At 48.7% G+C, this 27,188-nt stretch overlaps 1 protein-coding gene across 48 annotated transcripts in view; it reads right to left on the reverse strand.

The window, feature by feature from the left end:
* Positions 1-27,188, reverse strand: part of FBRSL1 (fibrosin like 1) — a 385,537-nt gene that overhangs the window by 83,446 nt on the left and 274,903 nt on the right. Inside the window, exon 1 of one of the 48 annotated variants that reach the window (XM_085509377.1) lies at positions 4,071-4,662. The exons of 43 other annotated variants lie outside the window; for them this stretch is intronic. Coding sequence is in view for 1 of the 5 variants with exons in the window: in XM_085509374.1 (XP_085365500.1) it covers positions 2,210-2,227 (18 nt within the window). In the remaining 4 variants the exon portion in view is untranslated. Of the gene's footprint in view, positions 1-2,209; positions 3,994-4,070; positions 4,663-27,188 lie in introns of those variants that run through there. 4 more of the 48 variants (XM_085509380.1, XM_085509376.1, XM_085509379.1 and 1 more) reach the window with 4 other exon arrangements.

Raw genomic sequence — 27,188 nt, forward strand, 5'->3', positions numbered from 1 at the left:
ATTAATCTCCTAATTATTTCTTGCTGCGTAATCTGCACTGAAGAAGTAACATAAAAGGATTACAGTACACCCTCTACGGAAGGCTTTGCTAGAGAGCCAATCATCCAGGGAGATACAAGGTATGTGCTAAAGAGATATTTATGAAGGATTTCCAACCATTTTGAAGGCAGGCTATGCCGTGGCTTACACCCCGCAGCTTTGGAGCATGGGTTTTAATAGCATACACATTTATTACTCTTGATTATTCCAGGGAAAGGGAAAAAAAATAAAAGATTTAATGCCATTATGCCCCGATTTTCCTGTGGTACAGCAGTACATGCAGTGACGGCATCCATCCGTGTGCAGACATCTTCCCCCCAGAGCCACCACGGCAACAACTCACCCGCCCGCTTTAACTGGAGATTAAGAGTCCTGTGATTACCTCCAGGGCAGTGTAACCGTAACATTCTTCCGTGAGAACACAAGCGAGGCTGAACACCTTCCAAATTCCAAATATTTTGTTCAATTCTCATTTTATAAGCAAGCCAGAAATATCTTTGGTAATAACATAAACAGCCACCACAGACATGGTGCCTGATGAAAACCCAACTCCTCGCTTCCCACCCACCACAAAGCAAGGCTTATTTTTACAGGATTCAAGTGACACCTTTTGTTTATCTCCGGCCCTTCCAACGCAGCTCTGTGAGCCAAGCAGATGCCTTGAGGAACCTGTTTCCCCACACCCACGTCAGCAGCACCATGCTGGTCGAAGTCTACAAGAGCCAACAATGGCAGGTCCCTGGTTCCTCCCACTCACAAGGGAAGCTCTCGTGTTGCCACCCTGGTGCCCTGCTCACAGTCGACCCCTTCCACCAGTACGGATGAGGTGCTTCCAGCTTTTCGGACATTTTGCCATGGATGTAGAAACGTCAGCAGTTCCCTTATGCAACCTTTGTGTGCTCCGACCCAGCACCATTTTGCACTGGAAAGCCAACCAGGAGGTTGTGCCCCGCAGCATCCCACAGCCCAGTCAACCAGCACAATGCTGACACCAAACCTAATCAACAACAAACACCAAACCCGTGTCTGTCTGGAGAAATCGGGCTGTACCTCAATAACTGCGCTGCGCCTCAGCAGCCACACGGTGGCACACGGCATACTACAAAATATTATCAATGAAGTGCTGAAATAGGGGCTTCACAACAGCCATTGCACCCTTAACTCCCCAGAAATAGCTGCAGCCCTGCAGAGCTGCCCACGCCTGCAGCCTCCACCGCCAGCCCCAGGGCTGCAGGTCACCGTGCTGGGCCACATCGGTGGCCCTGGGGAGAGGAGCAGGACGCACCATCTGACACACAGATTTTAAATGAGCAGCTCCAATTAGGCCGTTCCCCAGCTGTGACAGAGGTGTGAAGATTTCTCGCCTTCTCCCTCCGCTGCTTTCACACCTCTGGCCATGCAGGGCAGCCAGCTCCTGGAGGTAACCCCTCTGTATGCCGAGCACACAAGTGCTCCAGCGGGAAGGGAAAGTGCGTGGAAATTACTTTCTTCTAGAAGTCAACTGCTACTGGAAGTACAAGGATCTGCTGCAGCGCTCCTTGCCAAGCACCTTCACTGCTGGAAGTCAGCCCGGCAGCGAGGGCCCAGTGCACCATGCGGCCCTGCAGCTCATAGAGCCCACAGCATCTCATCTCACACTGCAGACGTTTTGCCATCAGATCGCTGTTTACACCACCACGGCCAGAGATTTGCTGTTCATTAGGATCTTCAGGAGATAAACACAAGTAATGGAACGAAGCCTGGAACAGAACGCAGCCCTTAAGGCTTTATCCCCAGTGCTACAAAGGTAAGGAAACTATTGCCTCGCATCTCCTATTTTGTGCAAGTTTTAATCGCACCGTTACTTAATCTCTTACACAGCAATTATCAGAACAAAAGAAGTGCGTGCAGAGGCGAAGCACCACCTCCTACCTAGCAGTGCTGCTCTTCACAAGCCTATTTTTCAGTAATATGTTTTGCTTATGGAAATCTGAAGAACAAATTCTTATCCATAGGCATTTCCCCAAATGCTCCATCAGCGGCCTCATTACGCGACGCAGAAACTCTCCCAAGGGATATTATGTAATGGCAATTCCTCCCTCCTCTCCCCAAGGAGTGCATTTCTCATTACATCTCCTAGTAATTGATCGGCCTAGGAAATAATTTCTGGTAAAACCACGCGTTCCTTTACCTGGTTCTGAATCCCCATCTTTATTCAGAAGGAAAAAAAGACCACAAGAAACCCCAACGTTCCCCTTTCTGATGCAGATCGCTGGTCTCTGCCCAAACCTGCTATTAAGGCATCCTTGTACCTGCCCGGCTTCAGATCTTGTAAATTCACCAAGTCATTAAAATCAACCAGCCTGCGTTTCCTATTCTGATGACACAAATAACTTTCCTTGACTGAATCTCCTCTAATTGCTTTGAAAAGAGTGCTTCAGTGCTTCGTATTCAAATCCATCCGGACACCACAACCCCCAGCGATTACGGGTCACTCCACACAAGGATGCTGGGAGCCAGAAAAAGAACGTATGAAAAACATAAGGCAGAAAACGACATCTACATCTGCGCTCTCCAGAAGCACCACGCAGCACAGAGCAGCTCGCTGAACGCAGCCCTTTGCACAGCGCTTCCGTCAACACACGCGCCGTTAAATATCCTAACAGCTCTGAGTTGGAAGAGCAACAACAGCAGAAGCCCGTGTTTGAACCTCCACGGGAAGTTGGTGCAAAATCAGAGCAAAATAAATCCCAACAGCTGCTCCGTGCCTGTCGTTTGTCAGCAGGACTCACAGCACACCCTGCCCCTTCCTTAGCCTACAGGTCCCAGGGCTGCTGCCGTCCTCAGCTGACCAATGGCCCCATGTCCCATAGAACAACACAGGATCTGTTCACATTTGCAGGCGGTTGCTGGGGAGAACGGAGCGGCCCCCTGGCACACGAGGCTCATGGCTTCCCTTGGTACAAAGCACCTTCCTCACGGAGGGAAAGAGGAACATCAGCCTCAGTTGGAACAAACCCGAGTGCCCGCTGTGCCAGCAGCGGTCCTGCAGGAAGCACCGAGCCGTGGGGCAGGCAGCACAGCGCTGTGTCGTTAAGGGACGGCATTCCTGGAGAGAGCAATTCCGAGTCCTCATTTGTGAAAGTTAATGCTGTGCGTGTGCACCCAGCAGCTCGTCCTGGTAAGTCTGTACACAGGGAAAATCCCCCTTAGACACCACCGTAACCCTCAGAGGCAGGTTCTGATCAGGGACGGCCGCAGGTTGAGCTCCTGATGTGCCATCGGGCAGCGCCCGCAGCTCCACGGCAGCCCCGCACGGTCTGTTCCAGGAGCGGATCGCCGGGAGAGCCGCCGGCTGCACGGCGTGGGGGAACGGGACCGGAGCAGCGCCTTATGTAACGGGAAATTATCTTCGTTACAAAACGAGGTTAAAAGGCCCCCGGATCCCGGAGTATCACCGAAAGCCAGGCCAGCAGCAACAGCAGCCCGGTCAGCTCGCAGCCTCGAAAGATGGATGCGCAACTTCACCAACATTTCCCGGCCGGGAAGACGCTCCGTTCCGCAGCACCGCGGCAGCCGCTGCCATTCCGTGCCCTCGCCCGTCCGATCCCTTTCCCCACGCCGTCCCGGTAGCCGCACTTCGGCGCTCACTCCCCGGGACGCGGCGCTCGGTGGCTCCGTTTCGCAGCGTGATGCCGCCTCTCCTCCCCGCCCGGCGCTCGGGGCTCCGAGGGGCGACTCCTCGGGCCGGGAACGGACAAAACCATCGCAGCCCTTTTCCCAACGGCGGCTCTTCGCGCAGGGCTGAGCTCCGCGACTCGCAGCCGGGCCGGGCAGAGCCCCGGGGCCGCTCCCGTGTGCGCGGGGCCTCGGGAGGAGCCCCGCATCGCAACACACAGCCCCGCCCGAGGACCCGCAGCCGCGGGACGGGGCCGCACCGCACCTCGGCACCACTCGGAGCCTGAAAAATCACCCCACTCCTCCCCACTTCCGCACCCCGACAGGCATAAAGGCGCAGCGGCGAGAGGCCGATGCCGCCCCGCCGCACTCACCGCATGGCCCCGCCGGGCGCTGCAGGGGGCGCGGAGCCGCCCGGGGCCGCCGCAGGGCTCAGCGCTCCCGGCCCGGGCTGCCCGCGGCCCCGCCGCTCCTGGGCTCCTCCGGTTGTCGTCGCTCTCTGTGTCTGATCGCAGCCTTTTGGGTTTGTTCTCGTCTCGCCGCTGAAGTTCTCGCCCCCGCCGCTCAGCCCCGGAGCCGCCGCTCGGACGCCGCTATGGGTCCATGGCCGCGGGGCGCGCCGGGGATGAGGGGGGGGGGGACACCCAAAAAAAGGGTTAAAAAAAAAAAAAGAAACAAAAAAAAAAACCAAAAACCAAACCACCACAATCACAACAACAGCCCAAAAGCGACACAGGCGGCTCCGGCCGGCATCCGACGAGGGGATAAAACAAAAAAACAACACACCAACACACCACAGCCACGGCTCGGCCCCACCGAGGGGCTCCTTGGGCGGCGCTGCTCCGGCCCCGCGCCCTCACGCCGCGGCAGCCATTATTCCAAGCACGGACCGCTCCGTGCTGCCGCTCCTCGGGCGCTCGGCGGCGACTGCCCCGCAACCCCCGACCCGCGGCCGCCCGGCTCCGCCGCCGCCAGGCGCGACCAATCCAGCCACGAGCCGAGAGACCAAGCGCGGCCCCGAGACAGAGCGCGCACCCGACCGCCCCGCCCCGCCCCGCAGAGCGCGCAGAGCCGCGGGAGCGCGCAGCGAGTGCGGGCTGTGCGTGTGTGTGTGTGTGTGTGCACTGTGTGTGTGTGCAAGGTGCACGTGTGTCCCCGTGCACAGCCTAGACGTGCACAGATTGTGCTTGTGCTGCAGCACTGTGCTGGTGTGAGTGGTCACAATGTGCACAGCCACTGTGTGTGTGCACACTGGCACCTCTGGGCACTCCCAGCTGCAGGGTGTGCATGCAGTGTGTGCAGCAGGGTGAGTGTGCTTGCACGGCGTGCTCACACTATGCACATGTGGCTGCACATGTGCTTTCTTCCTCTCTGGCTCTTTTGGATCTAACCCCCATCACAGGGACCCTGAGGGGCTTTACAAGCAGTCAACCAATGGCTGCAGGACTGCTCATGGGGCCAGGGAACCCCGCAACCCTGCAGCCCACATGGGGAGCACAGGGAGCAGCACAGTTGCCCCATGAGCTCCAGGAACTGCCCCTGAGCCTTCAGGAGGAGGGTGGTAAAGCATCTGTATGCTGCTAGAGCTGTGCCGTGTGCTCATTACCTGCCATTGAGCGGCATATCGCTGCGCAAAGTTAATATGTTGTGATTATCAGTATATTGTTAAATCATTAAATACGACAGCAGATGCAATAAATAATTTCCAGGGGATATCTGCTGACATTTAAGAATTGAGGGGGATGCTTTCCTCCTGCAGAAAGCGATGCTCAGGCAGTGGGGGCAATGCATGTGGGCTGAAGGGTGGAGCCAACCCACCCAGCACTGCAGGATGGGGCTGTGCAGTGATTGAACCACGCTGCAGCACCCTGCAGCACCCCACACATCCTGCTGTGGGGCTCCCCATGGCTGTGCACCGCTGGCTGCTGCGTGCCGTGGGCCTGGGGATTCTATGTGGATGTTACAGGAAGGCAATGGGACGGGAGAGGGAGGAGAGGCTGTGTCAGAAATAACATCCAGATGTGAGCACACTGTAAATACAAACATCAAAAGGCTCACTCACCCCTCTGCATTGAGCAGACAGCCCAGCGGGAAGGACTTGCTGCACTCAGACAAATGCTCCTGCTAGGGAAGGAAGGATCTCGTGGCTGCTGTGCATGGCACCTTGCACCCATCTCTGTGGGCTGGGGCAGCACCTGGGGCTGCACTAAAAACTCTCCCCCTGCCCACAGCCAGACCACACTTCTCATTTGGGAGCAAAAAGCTTTGAGCAGCACTGACAATAGAAGGAGGAAGCACTTGGTCAGAGTGTGGCATGAAGATGTCATGAAGAAATCCAGGTTTTACTGTGGAGAGGAGAAAAAGCACATAGGAAGAGCTGGGATAAATGCTAGGCTAGATTTAATAGGAGCAGTGTGTGCCCCAGCTCAGAGCCCCCCCTGGCTTGTGCTGGAAGGGAGCTGAAGTGGTAGCGAGTCTTTGGCTGAATCTGTCTCTAAGCTGGGAAATGTGCAGGGTACGCTCAGCCAGCGCATAAAAATAGAAGGGAAGCAACATGGGGATTTGCAATGAAACTGTTAAAATACGCTCTGATTTGCTTGGAAGGAAGGTGCATTGGGAGAGGGGACGGCTGGCACAGGAGCTCAATGGCCACGGGGGTACATGGCACGTGCACAGCCTATAGCAGCCCCAGAGCTTCACTGTGACATGTCATTTCCATGTGCTAAACAGAAAAGGGGAGGGAAAGGCTGAAACTGTCTAAACAAAAGGACGTTCTTTTCCCACCGTGCTTTCAGATGTTATAAGCAGAGCAGGATGCAGCCAGAGCTGCCCAGGGCAGCCAGGCTGGGCCTCCCATCAGTGCTGGGATCGGAGGTGGCACCTCCGTCTGGTCTCTGCGCTGCAGGCGGCGGAGCCTCGTGTGCAAACAATGTTGACTCCAACTCTCAACAAAACAATTACACGTTTGTTTTTTGAATACATTTTCTTAGCCTTGCCACTCACAATCCCGCTACTACAAACTAGCCGGGACAAGAATAAATACCTTTGTGATTCTCTAAGCATCCTCATAATTGCAGCACTTCACTCATGAATGCGTATTTCAACAGCAGAAAAGATCCCAAGTGATGTAAAGACACGTTTCTCTGAAGTAACCTTTCGGAATCAGATGGAAATGTTTACAGCTAATTCTCATTGCAATAATTCCTGCACACCCCGGCAGCTGTGGGAGGGGAAGGGGGCAGCACAGCCCACCACCCAGCCATGCACCCTGCACCCTGCTGCCCGCAGAGGGAAGGATGGTGGTGGAAGGAGCAGAATAATCTGCTTGGGTTTTCAAAGGCTCTTCCCTATTAAACAAACTCACTGCTGCGGAGCTGGGCAGCTGAGCATCATTTACCATTTCATTGCATCAAGGCCCAACCCGCAGCTTCTCTTCTTGGTACAAAAGACTTCGGACAATAAACACACCTTAGGAGTGCTCCCCAGCTGCACCATCCAGAGCAGGAGAGCTCACTAACCTGATGAAGATGTGGCTGCAGATCAGGGTGGCTGAGCCACACATGGACGCGTTTTGTCCCACACCCGGAGTCAGAAGGCAAGCGGTGCTGCCTGCTCCGATTCGTTATTTATCTATTACGTTAAGCAACGATGTGCAAATGAGCCCGAGTACAGAGTATGGGCCCGGCAAGATGTTACAGCACAGCACTACACAGCACAGCAGAGATAAGTGACTCGGTATGGGGCCCTGCATCCTACCACTGTTTATATTTGACTGTATAATCGGGACCGCAGCCAGCTCGTCCTAAAACATACAGCGAGAGCATGGTTAGGCATTGCATCTGTAACATATACAACTTTAGATGTCAAAGCATCTTTGTTTGAAGTCAACAGCAATAAAAACTGCATTTGTACGAGGGCTTAGCATGTGGGAATACATATTGCTAAACCAGGATGTTAACACATGGCCCTCCTCGGTTTGCTGCTGCCAAAAGTATGCCTTTCAAAAGTGAACGGAGCGTGCCAATAATCTGCGGGATATTTTAGAATGTGGAGAAATCTGTGGCAATCACCCAGTGGTGGAGAAAACTCTTTTTGAGAGTATTTCCCTTTGGTAGTAACTGGCATCGCTCCCCCTGCTTGAAAAGATTCGGGTTCTTCTCAAATACGGATGCATCATGTGCATATTAGGAATCCACATAAGGGCATTTCTGCCACATGTCACTGTTCAGAACTGGAGATATTGGCCATTTAGTGAGCAACACATTCATTTAGAAGAAAAGGAACTTTCAAATGTATACAAATACAGCTCACGAGGGTCACTATCTCGGTATCATTTCATTAAGACACATCTGAAATCTTATCAGAATTGTCTTAAGCTCGTGGGATTTCTATGAGCTCCCTTTCTGGGTATTAAACTTTAAACAAATATTATGATTGTATTCCAGAGGCTTGAATGGGCTGATGATTTTGAAAGTGCTGCTTTGGCATCATTGCACGGCTCCATTCTTTTATGCGTGTTTTTGTTAAAACACAAAGAAACTCTATTTATGAAAAGCCAGCCTTAAATCTATAGTTTGTGAAGCCGTAATTTGTGGTTGCAATTGTGGTTAATTTAACAAAGAAAGTCTCTTGGTTCACAGTGCACCATACTTAGTATTTTTCATAAACTATCAGAGCAAAAACCCCCTTCAACATGTCAGATAGATGATGATCCAGCAATGCTGCAATTTCCCAGCTCCTATTTTGCGGTATACCATATTATATGCACAGGAATGCTACATCATTTATTCTGGAGCTCAGCCCTGTAATTATTGCTGGCAAACTACTAATTACATACCGCCATCAAATCTAACAATTTTCCCAATAAAAAAAAAAAAAAAAAAAGCAACAAGAAACATCTATTTTAGTGTGGAATAAGGCAAATACATGAGCATACTCGTGTTTATTTTAACACGTGTGCCACGGGGCACTGATCCTCCACTCCTGCGCCTTCACCTACATCACTTGCAGCAGCAGCAGGATGGGGTGTGAAGGTCTCAGTGTGCCCTGGCTGTGAGCTGGAGCTCCTCCCTGCAATGGGCTGGAACTCCGCTCATGTGGCTTTTTCCAGGAAGCAGCCATGACTCTGGCAGCTCGGAGTGCCCCATTGCATTTCAATCTCTGCATGCTTCCATTTGAGGCCAACCACGTTCCACGTCCCATGCCCCAGGGCTGGGGCAGGAAGGGAGCTGCTCCTGACCTGATGGTGGTGAGCACAGAACAGCACATGGGCTGCTTCCCTTACCTGGCCACCAGCACCTCACCCCTGTGAGCAACGTTTGTGCCTCAGCAGTGCAAACGCCTGCAAACCTCGCTCCTTTGTAAAACATGACAAACAGTGTCAGTGTATGAGACAATTTTCTTCATCTTTCTCAATTTTCTCCAATTTCAAAACTGCAGTGGAAATTGGCTGTGGAGAAAAACCCTCTCCCACTTGTGTGAAGGCAGGGAGCGAGGTGCGGTGCTGGCGGCACGCTGCTAATAATGTGGGAAATGAGGCAGGCAGCAACATGTGGGAAGACGGCAGGAAAATCCCAGCAGAGTACAGCGCCATGACCCTCCAGTGCACGCAGGCACAGCCACCAGCACCACGCTGCCTGCACAGCACTGCCAGCACAATGCCACCAACACAGCGCTGCCTGCAGCTGTAGCTCTGGCACAGCACTGCTAAGGCACGGGCTGCACACTTCACTTCCTGGCATTCACTTCTCGGTGTCCTCAGCAGCTTCAAGAGAAGCAAACACGTTCTGCATGCCAAGCAAGTTGGCTGGTCTCAGCCACCGCCTCGGTCAAACACAAGGAGCTGCTTGACTAGAGAGAATTACAACTGAGGGCATCAGAACATCAGCAGAAGTCACAGAGCAAGGTGAGCGCCATACCCAGAGCCTGATGGCCTTTGGGATCCACCTCCAGCAGGAGTTCTATGGCACCAATGCCATCCTTCTGCTTCATGTATCTGCCTTATTTACTTTGCAACTGCAGAAAAGGGCCTATTTAAAGAGGGAAGTGACGGGTGTGTAGGACTCAGCTCATATGGATAACTCTGGAAAAAGAGATTTTCTTCCATGAGCCTACTTTCGGGGTTGCTGCTATCAGTGGAGGATTACCAGCTAACATGGCATCTCTGCTGACATTCATTTCCTCCCCATGGCTAAGACAGCTTAACTGCTTTATACGGCAGAATATGCAATGGTTAACCAGATACGTTCATAAAGAAACATATCTCCTACTTAACTCATTTATAATTCTGCTTCTAGTATCAAACTGGAATCCACAGACAAAGAAATAAGCACCCAAAACCCTCGTGCCTCTAAAATATGCTTACACTGAAAGCCGGACTTATGGCTAGATAAATAAACGGACGGGAGAAATCACTTGGCTGGCCCTGCAAATGCACAGCATCCATTCAACATCTTGCATATGTTTTCTTCCTCAGCAAATACACATTACAAGGATTAAACAGAAAGGGAACCTTACAGCTTTAGCTGCACTTTGTGTCTCAATGCCAAGTGCAGCGCTATCTCTGCCGCAAGGATTACCGAGGCTACACCCCCATGCAGCTGTCAGTCCCTGCAGGCTGTAATTCAGCTATCCTTCTCTCACTCTATCCATCACATTTACACAAATCCCCAAGGTGGACTGCCTTCTAAATGTCTTTACCTTGTGCATTATCCTGGGGCTTAACAATCCAATATTGGTGCAGCCAAGGATAATTACTCTCCATTGATGATAAAACACCCGGAATCCTGTCAGGCATGGCAATTTGCATCTTACAGTGCTGAGGATCAATAGATACAACAAAGGAGTGAAACCTGATTAGATACCGAGGCCTCTCCCCGGGAAGGGGAGGGATGATTGTTTTGCAGGGTTGAAGTCCTGGTTAAAAGGGAAATGGAGGTTTCCCATTACAGTGCAGTCCCCAGACCTGCTGTTTGCCTGCAAACTGCTGCAGGGAGTTCAAGGCTGCAGGGGAAGGTAGGTGAGCAAACTGCCACATCTCAGCTCCTGGTGAAGGAATGACTTGTGCTTGCAGCAACACAGAACTCATCAAACATGGCCTGTTAGGAACTCCAGAGCATCTGCTTTCTTCCCATCTTTACAGATGGGCAGATTAATGCCATAAAGAGGTCTAGTAACAAGTTTGCAACCATGTGTAGCCTCAGTAGCTCTCCTGGAAGCTGGCTGAGGGCTCACTGAGTCCGTTCCTCAAGTGTCCACTATGAACAGAGAGCTCCTGCCCTGCTAGCAAGGCTGTCACAATGTCTTATGTATCTGAAATAAAGACTGCAGGATATTTCAACCACAACCAACCAGGTAAGCAGATGTATGAAGGTGGAGGTGGAATAGCAAGTTATCCCAACTCATCCAGCAGTCTGCTAGCACTAATCTGATGGAAGATAAGAAGAGCGGTGGGTGAACTTGAGTTCCCACATTTAATCTGGAGAGACACCACACACTACGGCCTCTCCGGGTCCTTCCTTGAGGTCAGCACACATGGATGGATGGAGCAGTACATGGCTCTGCCCATCCCTGCAGTACCCCCAGGCAAGTGGTATCAGAGCTCAGCCCTGGGCTGCGGACCAGGGGATCCCAGTGTGGATGTAGCTGTTACATCTGGCTTTTCTGTGGGCTGCTGGTGGCACAGTTTACACTGAGCAGGGATCACATCTCTCTGTACTTTTACAAGAAATGCAGACTGTTCTTCTGTGGAAATTCACTAGAGAGGGAAAAGCTGAAACTGGGGGTTTCCAAACCACGTCAAGAACAACTTTTTGAGAAAAGCTTTGAAATATGAACGACACAGAAAACAAAACAGCACCAAGAAAAGAGCTGGGCACATACTTTCAGACTGTGAGCTCCAAGCATGATGAAGAAGGGCTCAAAGCATGACAGGAGGAAACCAGAGGAAAGGAGAAAAACTCTTTGGAAACCAGCTGGGAATGGTCTGTTCTTATCAAAACACATTGCTGACACAGAGCTGTCGTGGAGCCAACATCTGCTCCCAACTCGCGAGTCGGCGTGAGGCGTGCTGAGCAGCTCCACACACTCAGACACAGGAACCCGCCGCCGGCTTGGCATGTTGGATGTCGATGGGGAGAGCTTCTGAAAGCACCAGTGAGCTCAAAGGGAAGGAAACCTGCTCCTTTGATGGAAAACTTTATTTTGACCTACTCACAGATTTTCTCCACACAAAGGAGTATCTTCCATTCGGGGAAATTGAAGAAATGCCTGATCCTGGACTCCTAACACATATGGTAGTGTCTGCTGAAGCCAACAGGGGGGTTGCATATGGCAAGCCTGAGAAACTCAAGCTCGTTAACATTACAGCATAGTATTATCACTACTTTGTGATCATAAGGATCTGTCTCTTTCATCCTGATGATTTATTCAGTTGTCCCATCTCAACTCCTAGGAGTAAATTTAATGTTAGTGGGAAGTACCAACCTCAGGAAAACCTCTGTCACCTTCATTGTGCCATAGGAGGGATGCACTCCAGCTCACCTGCTCCTTCTGAAAACGTGAAATCTGCCCAAGACATTTAATTTTAAAGGCTTTCACTGCCTTTTTCTGCTTCAATCTCCAGCATTTTCAGGGTAGCAGAAAACTGTGAACAGGCCGAGACATAACCACTATGGAACAGATTTGCTAACTGCAACTCTCCCTCCTAGGGCAAGACATCAAACATCTGTCTGAATTGCTCTAATCCAGACTCAAACAAATGGAAAAGCCTGGTGTCAGTTTAGTAACGGTGCCGCGCTAACAGGACTGATTTCACTCTACGTGTCTCCCCACCACTGCAACGTGCCCCACCTTGCAGCAGTTCCTGACCCCACAGCAAGCAGAGAGCAGCTGGAGCAATCCCCCCAGTTCTCCTGGAAGTGCCCGTGCCCCTGCAGCACTGCAACTGCACAGGGGGAGCCCAGAGCTCAACAGGAAGAAAGGGCCACTAACTATGGCTTCCCATCAGTCAGTGCAAAGCGAACTGTAACTCTGCACTGGGCTCTCCACTCTATGCTCAGATGCAGAAGGTTTTGAGCTTGTAGCTCTATTTCCAAAATGGGAACTGGGAAGGAAGCTGCTGAGTCAGGGGCCAAGATGGCCAGGCACTTCTCCTAGGGGAATGCCACTCATCCCCTGAGCTGCACCTGCGTGCCATTGATTCCTTGGGATTCCCGTGCTTGTACAGTCTCAGGCTGTCAGGGCCACATCGATCTGTTTGGCAGCAGAGAACAAAATGGATATAATGGAGGCGATCCAGGTGCTGGTTGCTACGGGTGGGTGAAGATGAAAGTGTATGAAATAAGCAGCCCTTGGAACTTGAACAGAAGAGCTCAGCCCTCCACCCCTGCCCTCGAAAGAGAGGATGGTGATGCTGCCTTGTGCAGCTAACGCAGGTGAGCAGAAAGGTAATGAATTCACAGGGTGTAATAAACCTGATGGAAACTGGCTTAAAATAGACATGCAGCAATAACGAGTCCTCTTGCAACACAGCCTGCTGAAGGATGTTGTCCTCATCAAATTGGCATTATGTATGGCTGAGGAAAACAGAAGGAGGACGTAAATGTAGACATCTCATAAACACCCACAACTAAGTCCCAAACAAGAGCATCCTATTAAAGACAATGGTGCCGAACCCTTGGAAACAAATGTGAATTAGCAAAACTGCTGGTCACGGTTTGCCAGGCAAGCTTCTGGTCATTGTTAAGCTCTCCACGCAGCTGGATAGCAGAGGGAAAGGGTCAGGATAGAGACTGATTTCCCTATCATTTCAGCACATCACTCTCCATGGAAGCACCCTGCTGACCGGCCTTCTCCCAGAACTTCGCAGCGATTAGCACCATGCTGTTTCTTACTGTGAATTTGAACAAGAGTAGCACAAAGCTATCAGCAGGGACTTCAGTGATCAGAAACTGCTCAGCCAATTTCCCCTATCATTTTTCTCTTGTCAAACAAATGCCTATTGTCACAGGGCCTGCTCCTGTGGCATGGGGAGAGCTTCTGCAAATTGCTGAGACCCCTGCCTTGCGATTTTAAATCCCTAAAATGTTAGCTCTCACCTAAAGACTGGATGAGCAAAGGACGGGGAGCCAGGATCTGCCAGCAGTAATCCTGGCTATTGATGTGCAGCATCAGTGCCCTGGGTTCCCTGCTCCTGCCCCACTCCTCCCTGCTTGCCGCATAAGGATGGAAAATAGCAGCATCTCTCCTGCCACAGGATGAAGGTAAGCTCAGATTTTTCAGGATGCAAAGTGCTAACCTGTTATTCAAACTGCAGGTCTCAGTACTGAAATTAGAGGTAATAAAAGTATATAAACTGCTGGTGCAGCCACCAAGAACAAGGGGCCAATAATGGAGAGTTCCCAGTTAAAACAAGGAGGGACTTTACCTAGGTGCTTCACAGGAAGATTCCCCTTCAGCTCTACAACACATATTGCATCATGGATGGTAGGTCTTTTCTTTGAACAGAAACCTGTTCCGCCTACAGCCCGCTTTGCCCTGCAATGGCAATGCCATGCAGCGGTTTGATGCCATGGCTCAGCCACACGGCTCTGCTGGAAGAGGAGAGAGGAGCAGCAGATGGGCTACAAAGCATACAGCCCTGATTTAATTACAAATATATTTGATAAGTAGCAGAAATAATACAGGTTCTATGTGAAAACATGGAATGAGGAGTGTATTTGGGCAAATATATATACATTTGAGCTTCTTCCAGCCTGCAGATTTCTTTTCACCACCACACATACTGTGTTTTTTCCTTAAAGCAGCCACCGTAGGGGCCAGGGTATTGTGTAACAAGAATGGTCAAACACAATTTTACCGTGTCTAGCAAGGCAGAGTGCAATACTTATATATATCAGAACAAGCAATGTGCCCAAGTGCCTGATGATAAGGAAGAAATGTGTCCTCGATCAAGAAAAACCAGTTTAATGTGCACACTGGGAGCAGAGTATTACACAGATAGCGCTTTCTCCCGGCCATGTGAATTTAAGGAACCCCTGCTGGTAACTGAGATTCTTCGCAGACAATCAGACCAGAAACGAAATGTTATAAATTCTTAAGGTACTGTACGACGTGAGATACATCCTCACATTTTGCACAAAACCAAGAAGGGAAAGATACCATGTAAGCATCTCAGCTCCCATACAACAAATGCCATTTCAAGCATCATTTATTATGCTGCCTTTCACAGACTTTTACAGTCCTCAATATGGTTAGCAATTCCAGCTGACTCGTAAAGCGGTTTTAAAATTCATCACTGAAAAGAATGTTTATCTCCGTGTTTTCTCCAGTTCGGGAGTAAAATTAGAGTCTTAAAACCTGGGGATGGCGTGTCTTTAATTTTGTTTAGAACAGAAAATAACTGTGATATGAAAGGTTTAATGAGGTTAGAAATCTAAAAGGAAATGGAGTGGGAATAGATTATCAAGAGAAATAAAGCCAACCGCTGGAGAGTACACTAATATTAAATATTAGGTTTCTAAACCAAATATATATAATCCATTTAGGGACTTAATGGTGGTTCTCAGAAGCGCATTTATCTACAGCTTATGGTTCAACAACCAATATTATAACTCCATTTGTCATTGTTAGGTGAGGGGAATGGAAGTCGGGGAGGCGAGGGTCAGCGGGTGCGGAGGAGCTCAGCAGAGAGCGGCTGTAGTGTGGCACAGACGGCGCTCAGAGGGGATGTGCTCAGTGCCCATCTCTGCATCCAGGTCTGCTGGCTGCCTGGAAACATCTCCTTACACTCTCGTTTTCCTTATGAAGAACTAAGGCAAGGTATTCAAGCAAGAACTGCCCTTAAATTAGGCTTTATACCCATTTTTCATTCAGCAAGATACTTAAACATGTGCCTGACTAAATGCAGGATTATGCACTTGATTAAAATTAGCTACATGCTTAAACTACTTGATGAATTGGGTCATTAGATACCTAAGTCAATACGAGGTAAGGAGTTCTGAAAATCAAGACAAATTGAAAACGCAGAAATGGATGTTGGTGCTTTGCTTTGGGTGCCCACAGGAACATGTGTCCAGGACTGGCAGTGGCCTCCCCACATGTGTGGATACAAACACTCTTGTCCTCCCCTGTACGAAGCCCCTGCAGCTGCAAGCACAACTTCCACTGTGAGGAAGATGGGAGGCGCAATGTTTAAGAAGCATTTGTTGGAAGATACATGGGATTTTTTATTTTTTTTCCTGAAGAAGCCACGGCAGTGGCCTTTTCATAAGGGCTGTGTGCTGGAATCTTGCCTTTCTGCCCCAGTTCTGCATGCTGGCCACACAACTGCTTGCTCCTGCTCCCTCCAGCCCCTGCCCTGCTGCTGCCAAACCAGAAGAGGAGCTAACTTTGCGCTCTGGATCACCGTGTTACTTTAGTTACCCTTAGAGCCAGCCCCCAGGTTCCTCCTGGGTCATTCTTGGCTGAATGAAATCTTAAAACATTAGTGAGGTCTGCAGCAAGCCAACCTGCCGTGCTGGTCTGAAGGGGACAAAATAAAGTAAATGCACTCTGCTCCCAGTAGCACTGCTACTTGCAGCACAAATGCTTTTTGCTGTCAATGAAACTTTGAGGAAAGTCAGGGCCTTCATGTACAGCCATATGTTGGCTATCACTCTGCTCCTAGACTCAGTATTTAGTGGATTTTTACTACTAACACCATCAATAACTGCAAATGGAATTAACTGCAAGAGCCACAAATCCATCCTCTGAGTGGTACGACCAAATTCTTTCACATAATTTGCCTGAGTGACAGAAAAATATGCTGCTAGCATCAAACAAGTCTGGAGACTAAACATGCTTTTAATTCTGCAAAAAATAACAGAGTTTCTTCCTGATTTCAGTGAGCTTTGAGTCAAGACCTCAGCTCAGAGAAGCACTTCGTTCCGATGCTCCACTTGAACTGAAATCAGTTGTGCTGAACGAGACCTGTAAACTTTTTACGGCAAGCCCAAGGAAGCAGTTTTTCCACATGACATGTCATTAAATGGTGGAATTCACTACCACAGGATGTTGTGGAGGCCAAAAATATAAATGAGTTCAAAAAAAGATTAGACAAATTCACGGGGGATAAGTCCACCAGCGGCAATTAAACACAATGGTCTGGATACGACCTCTGGCTCAGGAAGTTCCTAAGCTGGGGATGGCCAGACATGGGCTGGATGAGGCTCGCCCCGCGCACGCCTGCTCCATGCAGTCCATCCCAGGCAGGTCCTGCTGAGCGCTGCTAGCACAGGCATTTTGGGACCAGGAAGGCCAACCCCAGTTCTACTTTCTACAGCCTTTGGACCATTTGGATCCAAACACAGCTCTGAAATTTGTTGTGAAGCAGGGAGTTTGAGGATGCGTGGAAATCTGCTTTTTTCACATCTTGAGAAGTTTTCTGTGAGTTTCAGAAAGGAACAAGCCTGAGCAAAACACTTTGATGACCAACAAAACAACTCATGCTTCTTGCCACCTCCATTTAAAAAAGAGCTCCAAAAGAGATATTAAAACCCAGTAGAATAAATTGTTTACTCCTACTGCTATAATGCAGCTGTACTACTACTGTTTTACTCTTTCAATCAAATTTTGATGAAACGGCTGAACACATTCAGCAGTTACTTAACTCATATTCCTACAAGTCATTTAAACAAGGCTGTGTCCCAGCGCCTCACTAAAGCAGAATCACTGCCACATTTTATGCAGGAGGGGTTTGCCTCAGTAGAGTACACACTTACTTACAGAGACATAACTCCGAACTCCAGAGCTCCTTCCCAGACTTATTTACAGTGTAATTCTTAAGTCTTATGATAGTTGGTGCTTTTCCTGGAGCTCATCTCTAAGGGTAATTCTGTGAGAATCTTTTTGTTCGATGAAACAGAAAATGATAAATTTCTAGCACTGTGAAGCTTAAAAATGTGATCTAAATGCATTCTCTCATCCCCCAAAGGCTGCGGTAAGGCAGAGAGAAAGACCTCATTTAAAAACTACACCTCCTCCTCCCCCTTCAAAAACAAAACGCTTTCTGAGACCCATGCAATTCAGTGATGTGGGTCAAATCCACTTAGTAGCCAAAACCAAACCCCAGACCACGAGCACCCAGATGTAACTTGAATTTCACATTCTCTGAGCCCCAAAATAGCACGTGCTTTGCATCAAGTTCCTTGGTTTAATATCTCCATTACAGAGCATGACGGAGGTTTGGAATTAATCTGTATGAGTTTGTCACAAGATATAATAAAATATCAAAGCCAAAACTCCTTGTTTAACTGTCCTGGAGACGTCTCATTAATTAGGCAGCCTAAACTCCCAATCACATCCTGTCTAGCTGCAAATTCCCACTGGTTTCAAAAATAAATAAATTGTTCACTCAGGGTGAACTTCAGTCATTCAGTCTTTAAGTCCCATGAAAATTCAGTGAGTGACAGCAACAACACTTAGACTCACGCCCATCAGTTGCAATATACTGATAAACTATGACAAGTTATCCACATCGAGCTCCAAAGTATCTAAAATGAGGGCAGCAAACCCAGAAATGTTGAAGCAGTGATGGTGTTCCCCACTTTCCCTCTTTGTTTCCCATCCCCTGTCAGCTTACTTTTCTCCTGTCTATTGGGAGGCAATGGGAAGGCAGGAAGAGGGTTCTTTGGTGACTTAAGAAAGGTTTTGTTTCCAACTTACTACAACTTCTGTCAAGGCCAAAACAGAGAAAGAGCAGATCCTGCCGTGGTGGAGTAAAGCCAAAGAGATACGTCAGGGTCACCAGCTATGTGACACAGGCAGCAGCTGGCCAAAGCATCCAGCAGCAATCTGGATACCAGCTATGGGAAGCAATGATACCAGTTGCTGATATGGCTGGAGAAAACAACAGTAAAAAGTCCTTTTTTTTGTCAAGATGGAGAAAGTGACACATCCACAAACAGTGGATGGAGACCGGCCGGCGCAGGCAGTGATCGATGAGCACTTTTGCTCGCTCTCAGATGCACGGGAGAGAATAGTTTTTTGTGTTAGGAGTTCATTACTGCTCCGGCCCTCCTACCGCACCGCTTCCTCTGAAATCAGAGGCGAGATTAAATCTGCTGTAGCACGGCGCTCCGTAATGGCTCTGACAGACGTTGTTTTTCCTCGGCCGCACATCTGGGAGTTCCCCAGCAGAGCACTTGAAACCGAGCAGGTCAGCTCCTTAGCTGAGGTTCGTGTCTAATCAGCCAGGAAGGCTGAGGCCTCGGGTCACACATGGAAATCACTAGAGCTATTTAAGTCGCCAGAGGTTATTAATAAATCTCCCACTATTTCCTTAAGTAAATAATTGGAGGCCCATCTTTCAAACAAGTTATGTCTGGCCATGTTATGGTACCAATTTTATCCTTCCTTTTTTCCCCTCACCAAGCAGGAAGAACAAATCTCTGGTGACAACAATGGCAAAACTGTGAATTATAAACATCCATGTGTCTCTCATTTGAATGCCTCCTCGAGTTTCCTTGACAGCTGGGGGAGAGAGAGGCTCCCAGGCTTTCCAGCAGAGCCCGAGCCACCGACACGGCTCTCGCACCGACACAGCCTTTATGGGAACACTGCTCTGCCGGCTCTGCTGACCTCTGCGAGGCGATGGCAGGCAGCAGGGCTGCAAGAGTGAGCACAGAGGCCTGGCCATGAGACATGGCTGGGGGAGCGCTGGGGGTGGGACAGGAGCAACTCCATCAGGGGGTCGTGCACCGGTGTGAGGCTGAGCTCAGCGCATCCAGGGCTGCCATGAGGGGAAAGCCAGGGAAGCACCAAGCATCCCTGCATCTCACATCCCTCCTGCTCGCCCTGCCCATCTGAGCCAGAGCACCTGGCTATTTCTGGCAGATGTGATAATGCTGTGCATCCTCCCACCGCCAGGGCCCTCCCACTGCTGTGCTGAGTTACTAGGTGCTGCTGCTTGGACTTTGTTCGAGGTGATGCAGAGTCTCTGGCATCAGGAGCACAGAATGCATGCTTGGAACGGGGTAAAAAGTGTGCACACAAACATCTCTCTGGTGCACAGGGGTGAGCACTCAGGCTGCAGGCGCCCAGGAGGGCGGGTGGACCCCTCAGCCCCAGCAATGCAGCTCTGTCCTGACAGACACAGTGAGCTGCTGCCGGGAGGTGCAGGCAGGACGACGTGGGCACCGGGGGAGCTGCTGCCAATCGTTCTGGCAGAAGAGAAGCTGCTACAGATGGCAGCTGCCAGCAGGGAACGAACAGCAAAAACAGAGGAATCCACGACAGAAATCATGGAGAGGGAGAAAAAAAAAAGCATTTCCTATGTTCTTGTTTCATCTTTTCAGTTAAAGGAAAACCTGTTATCAAGTGACCAAAGGAACAGCTCTGCTAAAGCTTGTGGTGAACCCCCCTGTGGTGCCATCAGAGACGGGGAGTTCCTTCAATTAAAAATTACTGCATGGCATGCTGAGATGCGGCACAGTGCACCACATGCACACCAGTTAGTGAGGATCTGGGTGCACTAAAAGAGCGACATCATTTCTGTATCTGCGTGTTTCTGTGGCTGGACACACAAGGAAACAAAATCTATGCAGTGTGTGCATCTTTCCTTCCCACGTGGCTGAGGGTGCCGGGGAGCTGTGTGCTGTCCCCATTGCCAAAGGGAGCACAGTGCGAGTGGGAAGGAAAAAAACACAGCAAGCAGGAACGCTTAAAATGAGTTACTGTGTCTGGTCACTCAATCCTTTAAGCCTTGCCAACACTTTCCTGTGATTAGTTAGTAAATCTGACAAGGCCTGCGTTTGTTCACAGCTTATTGACAGAACCGTATTGATAAAGCAATATCCAAGCCTGGGGAAAGAAAGACCGCAATCTCATCTTACTTTCTCCGCTCTTTATTGCACAAAAGTGTTTTTTACTGGGTGAATTCATTTTCTTGAAACTAAAGTTTGAATTTTCCAAGAGCGCAGCTCTGACATAATTGCTTAATAATTATTTATCGACTGGGTAGACATCACACATGGGAGAGGAAAAACATGCCCCACGAATTTATTCGTGAGGACTCCTGACCTGAGGACGCAAGGACATTTGCTCCGAGATCACGAGAGAGAGAACGATGGGGGCGGCGGGACTGTAATTCTTGTGTCCCCCAGAGACAGCCCCTGCTTTTCTGCTCCTGCTGCCCTGCTCCTCCCCAGCTTCCTCCCAGAACCGCCGCCTCCCCTGGAGGCCTGTGTCACAGCCTGGAGGGCAGAATGATGGGGTCCCCTGGGGGGCCATTAGTGCCGCTCATAAATCAGCCAGATGGGGCTGGCTCGCACTGCAGACACAGAGGGCTGGCTCTGCAGGGAACCGGGGCTCCTGAGCTGCGCCCAGGGACCTGACCGCCGCATGAGTGCACAGGATAAATATGCAAAGATGAGAAAAAAGTAGGAAGGGACAGGATTAAAAATAGAGATGATTTCACATCAAAAACCCACACGCTACTGAAGCCTAATGGCAGCATTTCACATCCAGCTGAATTTCACAAGCTTGACCAAGCCACAGCACTAATAAAAACCTTAAAGTGGGGGATTGTTCAGTATTGTCAGGCCTATATGAGGGGAATGGGGTTCGGCAGCAGGCTGCGGATGCAGGCACAGGTAGAGAGCAGTGCTCATTTTGAAAGATCTAACAACTGCCCCAATGCTGAATGAAATTGCTGAAGAAAAGGATGTGCTGGTGTCTCAGTGACTGTTCTTCTTTTCAGTGTAGTGGGGAACGGCAGCTATAAGCCAGTAAAGGAGTGGAACATCATCACCAAAACACAGAGTGATAAGGAAAATCCCTTTATCATTTCAGTTAAACCATCATCAGATATAAATGAATCATACCTCAAAAGCTCATCCAGGCTTCCCTAGAGTTACAAATCCAGAGAGGCCCATGGGCTCTTCTGCCATTGCTATTGAATATGACTTGAAAAGCAAAAAATGTCCACCCTTCTAGCAACTGAAAATCACTTGTTCTAAATGCAATATATTTTTCAAGAATGGGCAGAAAAATGGCACACGCGTGCCATTAATGGCTACTTTCAGTGCTGCAGGCACACGTGCACTGTCTTCTAAAATTTATGAAGGAAGGAATTAGTGGGAGAAATTACAACTAACTGAGAGATTGGGAGTGCTTGGAAGAGGCTCATGAAGTATATATACTTCAGGGAGTGATGCATTTATTGCTAATAGTCTATAACAACAGTCACTTTGTTATGCAACTGCTGAAAAAAAAAAGAACACCAAGAAAAAAGAAAAAAAAGAAGAAGCCTGCAAATGCTCTTGCTGCAGTGGAAAGATGTCTCAGGGGAGTGCTGCTCATCTTGGTGGGTTGACCACAGAACCCGGGCCCAGGAAATCCTGAGGTCGAGGTCTCACCCTCACAGGGCCACACGTCTCATGTGGCAGAGCTTATCGCAGCAACTCTTGCTTATTAACCAGTGCTGTACTGATGAGGAAACCAGTAAGAACCTAGAGATGCTGAAGGTGTTTTGGAAGGTTTAGTTCATGTAGTGATGCCTCAGCCAGCTGGAGCTGCAGGCTCACTGTTCTCATTCTGACTGTAAACAAAGAGCCTGGCCCTCTGTGGTGAGGATCTGGGATGACTTATTGTTAGAGCTGGATGTTGGAAGTTATTGCTGTGGCAACACTTTGTTCTGCATCGAATGCCATTTCTTAGCATAATCATCGCAACCGCACTGCAATCAAGGATGGTGCTCCATTCAGGGGAGGTTTTAACGGATTGTCAAATGACATTTTGCAATAATCTCCAGTCTTGTCTGCTGATTCACACACTGTTGGGTGGGACAGAAAAGGACAAAACACAGCTGGTATATAAGTGGCACTCTTTAGAAAGTTCCAAGAATGGAGGCTCTTGGAAGTGGAAGGTTTGTGTTCATCAAAGACTGGCCGTGACTCTGGGCACAAATCTTTGATCACAATTTCCAGTCAAGGGCAAAGCAATTTAGTGCCCCTGAATTTCTGGATATGCTTCTTGAAATCTCTCTGGCTCCATTTCCAGAGGAGATGGGCATTTGCAAGCTCTCCTATAGTCACAGCAGTATTGAATGCTCAATAGCTTTTGCACTGGGTGTTTCAGAGGACACTCCTCCACACTTAATCTCACTTGTGTCATTGTTTCTTGGCAATGCTCACACAGATAACACCAGAAATAAGAGATTTACTACTTTATTAATACCTGTGGAATACTTTGCAACTGCGGAAGAAGTTCTGTGCTTCAAAAATCAGCTGCTGAATGGTGCTGTGCTTGCATTGCTTCCAGCCAATACAAAACCATCTCCACAGATGATGGTCTGCTCTGCAGGCAATCACAAATCCCTCTCTATAACCTGTGGCTATAAGTACAGTTTTACAGTTTTCTGGAGTGACAACTAAGGTGGGATGTTCGTTTTAAGTGCACGGATGATGGAAGCAAGACAAGAAGGAATCAAGAACAGGACAGTTTAGGGTCAGGTGATCTTATTATTAACTGATAATGTTGTATCTGTTCTGGTGTTGGATTTTCATTTTTATTTTGTTTTTAAATCCCTACCTTTTCCTATATTGACACAACAGTGCCATTCTAAAAGTGAAAGACTTTCATCTCCATTTAGGTTGTACTCCCACACCAGACCAAACAGACATGGGCAGTGCATACCCACTGGCAAAAAGCAGGTCTGAGTGTGCCACCAGAAGCACCACCACAGCTCTACTCATAGCAGTATTCACTAATTAGGAACATGGTGACTACTCAGAATGCCAGGAGGAGGAGAGCTGCAGAGGGGAGAAACGTGCCCCTTTTATTTCCCTGGTTACTCTGAAGCCATGACATATCTATGCAGAACACGTCTTCCTACTGCACGTGCTGATCTAGAACTAAGCAGGAGATAGATGCCAAAGAGAGCCATTTTCATCATCCCTGGAGAGATTTGTAAAACAAGAGAGAGGGTTTTTCATTCCCCTTGCTCTGAAAGAGGCATTGGCCCCTTTCCACTTCCAATTTCACCATGGCTGCACACGACTAAACATCCATTCTGACACTAATGCGGAGCGGTGCTCTCTGCTAGGCTGGGTCAGCCAGCTCTCCTGCCTGACTGGCCAAGTGATTGTAAAATCATTAATGGTGTATTTTACACCCCATATTTCTTAAAAAACATAATTACCAGGGAAATTATTCTTCTTTTGCTCCAGACTTTTTTTTTTATTATTATTATTTTTTTTTCCCAAAGACACATGTGCTCACTCTCTCGTAACAGTCAAAATGAGGTCAGAAACTTGAACATATGTGGCTGTGTGTGCTTTCTCCTCCAACCAGAAATGACAAAGCAGAGTTTGGCAAGGCAATAAAGGAATGGCCACAAATCAGCCAGGATTATCTGACTTCCTTTAAGAAAGCCATAAATTGTTTACAGCAGCATTGGTCTTTAATGGCAGAATGGGGGGCGATGGAGGGGAAAGCTTTAATCTAACAGTTTCAACACATTGCCAAAGTCCTTTCCTGTAGTTTACATTAAAAGAACCTCCAAAGCATCTAACATGTTGGCTGGACTTTTTATTTTCAGGAAAGAGATCCTTCCCATGCTCCCTTCTCCTCCACTACAGAAATAGACCGGAGCGTAATGAGGTTAAGTTTTAAAGCATTTAAGCATTTGACAAAAATGCTTGCAAAGATTTTAGCACCAGAAAACCTCTAGAGAAACCGGACAGAGCCTGGGATAATACACAGCAGACTCCTCCAGCTTAATGCACTGGGAATTGGAAGTGCATTAGGATTTTGGCTGCAGCTGGGCTTTTTACGGCCACTGGATTCTCGGCACCACTGTCTCTAATAATACCCAGGTGAGGGACGTGGCAGGCAGCAGTGATTGCTACTCACTGTACACTGCAAAACAGCTCCAAACAGGAAAAGGCAGCAGTTAAAAGAAAACACCTCCAGAAACAGACAACCTGCACAACCCCTGTATGAATTTTCAGCTTCTCCTTCAGTGCAGCTCTACACTCAAAGCTGTTTGGATTTATCCTTTTCTTCTCGCTTGTCCTAGAGGGCAGTTGTGCAATTCAGAATCATCGCTGGAATTCAGACAAGGAATATTTGCAAAGTTTGAGGGTGCCCATAGTGAGGCTATTAGGTTATTAGGTCTGCGCCTCCTGCATTTCTTTGTATATTTTGCCCTTCAGTACCATTTCCCTGATGGCACCATCGTGCACCACACATCTAACACAGACAGTGCAAATGTCTCCTCTGCCCAGAGTGAAAATCCCCAAAACCCTTTCCTGCACCTCCTCAGAATACTGGGATCCCTCCTGCTTCTGCACAGCACCTGTGGGGTCACACATCACGTTGGGATAATGCACTTTCCTACAGGAATGATGTCAATAAATACAGCACGGCTCACATGGCTCGAAGGGTTTGTCAACAAAATCCATCCATCTCAGGCTACTGGCTTCTGAGAGCTGGAATGTTTCCAAATCTATTTATCTCATCACTTTGTAGAAGCTCTTTACTCCCTCCTCTTGATATTTCAGAAATTTATTTGCTTCCCATTATAAAAATAAATACAAGTGCTCTCCCTCCCCATTGCCCAAACAGTAATTAGTTATAATGATTGTTATTTATGTTGTGGCAGTGCCTCGGAGCCCCAGACATAGGCTAGGACCTGATATGTTTATATGTTTATAATCTCTCCTCCACATGTTACTTAACAGCATATAGCTAGAAAGCCAGTAAAAGCAAATTCTTGAAGTGTTGTGAAGGAGGCTGCCAGCAAAGGCTCCCAAAGCTCTGGGCAACAACCCTCTGTTAAGAGGTTCCCATGCTGCAACTGAAGCTCCTGCAAGAGCTGCTCATCCTCGCTGCCCCTCTGCCTCTCTGGGCTGGAGACGAACCCAGAAGGCTGATGTACAAGAAAGGAAATGCACAGCGTTTGTAGGGCAGGAAGTAAACCATTCCTTTTTGAGAAGCTTTTCTTTAATTATTAAGGCTGAAAAACGCCTTGTATTTTCCTCCACACTGATGGGAAAGTTATAGGAAGGAAGGAAACACAGGAAGACGTGAGCAGCACAGGAGCACAGGATGAAGTGCTTATATGGGTAATTGCTGTGTAACTCTCTATCTTGTCTCTGGTGCCTAGATATTATCGAGTAAAACTAATTAGAAATGCAATAGATAAATGTATTCAGAATTCTTCATATCCTCAGAGCGGCTCCAACACCACCCATCAGGGACTCTGCGTTTGCTGGGCAGGCAAATGATTTTCTCATAAAAACCGGACAGCCCTTATCATGGCTCATTTTCTCCTTTAACATACACTGTTACTGCTCCTCCTCCTCCAAAGTGAAATGTAACACCCGTCAGCACCGTAATGATTCCTTCACCGGAGATGCAGGAGAAAAGCAAAGCGAAACCCCCAAAGCCTCAACGCAGAAGGCAAGATGAGCACAGCTAGTTAGCCCTGCCTCTAATTAACGGCTTTTGCTGTTCTGCCAGGTGTGGTCCCCGTGTCTCACTCGCTGCTTCCCCCTCCCCAACCATTTATTTCTCAAAAGCAGAGGCAGGGAAAAAGATCCTGCAAAATACAAACAATGAAGCAAATCAGCGCCGTTGTTTTTTCTTCCTGCTCAAGAACTTTAAAGACGTTTGGGAAAAAAACAACCAACCAACCAAGCAACAACAAAAATCTCCAACCAAAACAAAAACCTTTCCACTAAGTAATTGAGTCTGTACTCCCGTATCAGACATTCAATGCTAATTTGGAGTCCTGTCTTATCGCATTACAGACAAACACAAGGCCCCTTACATCAAGTGCAACAAAATAGCTACACTCGGCATTATTAATGAAGTAGATGGATTAATTTCCTATTTATGAGAAGCTAACCAACTGGCTAGCTTGCTGACAGCACTATTAATGATCCTTAATGCCCCACAGGCGGTAATGGGTCCCGCTGGGAGATCTAGGAGCGCTGCAATTTGTATTGAGGATTTAGACATAACAAAAAAAAAAAAAAAAAAGACACAAAAAAACGCCCTCCTGGGAGCAGGCAGTTGATCAGCGGGCGCCCCAGCGGAACACAGCAGACAAATAATAAATGACAGCCTTGCGATTAAATCAAACCTTCTACTTTAAGTGTTAAAGTGTCTGACTGTCACTAACAATCTAGTGGTTGTTAAAGCCTCCCGGGGCCTCCAGGAACAGACGCAGTGAGCTGGAAGGTAAAGGGGGGGAGCGGCTGCGGCAGCAGCGGGAGCCGCGCTGTCTCGAGCAGGAAAGCTGCAGTACGGCTGGAATTCAGACACAGCCCAATCCAGATCTGCTTTTTAAGGCACCACAGACCTGTGGCACAGGATCCTCAACAGCCTACACGAACCTCAAAAGCGAGTTTTTAACTGTGAAGGAAATAGCCTGCCCTGAGTCCCACGCTCTAGCCCCGTTGCCAGGACTCAGCCTGGAGCTGGGGGCACTCGGTTCACCACATCTC

The sequence above is a fragment of the Coturnix japonica genome, chromosome 9 (assembly GCF_054131305.1).
Source record: "Coturnix japonica strain WE chromosome 9, WE-NBRP24, whole genome shotgun sequence".
NCBI lineage: Eukaryota > Metazoa > Chordata > Aves > Galliformes > Phasianidae > Coturnix > Coturnix japonica.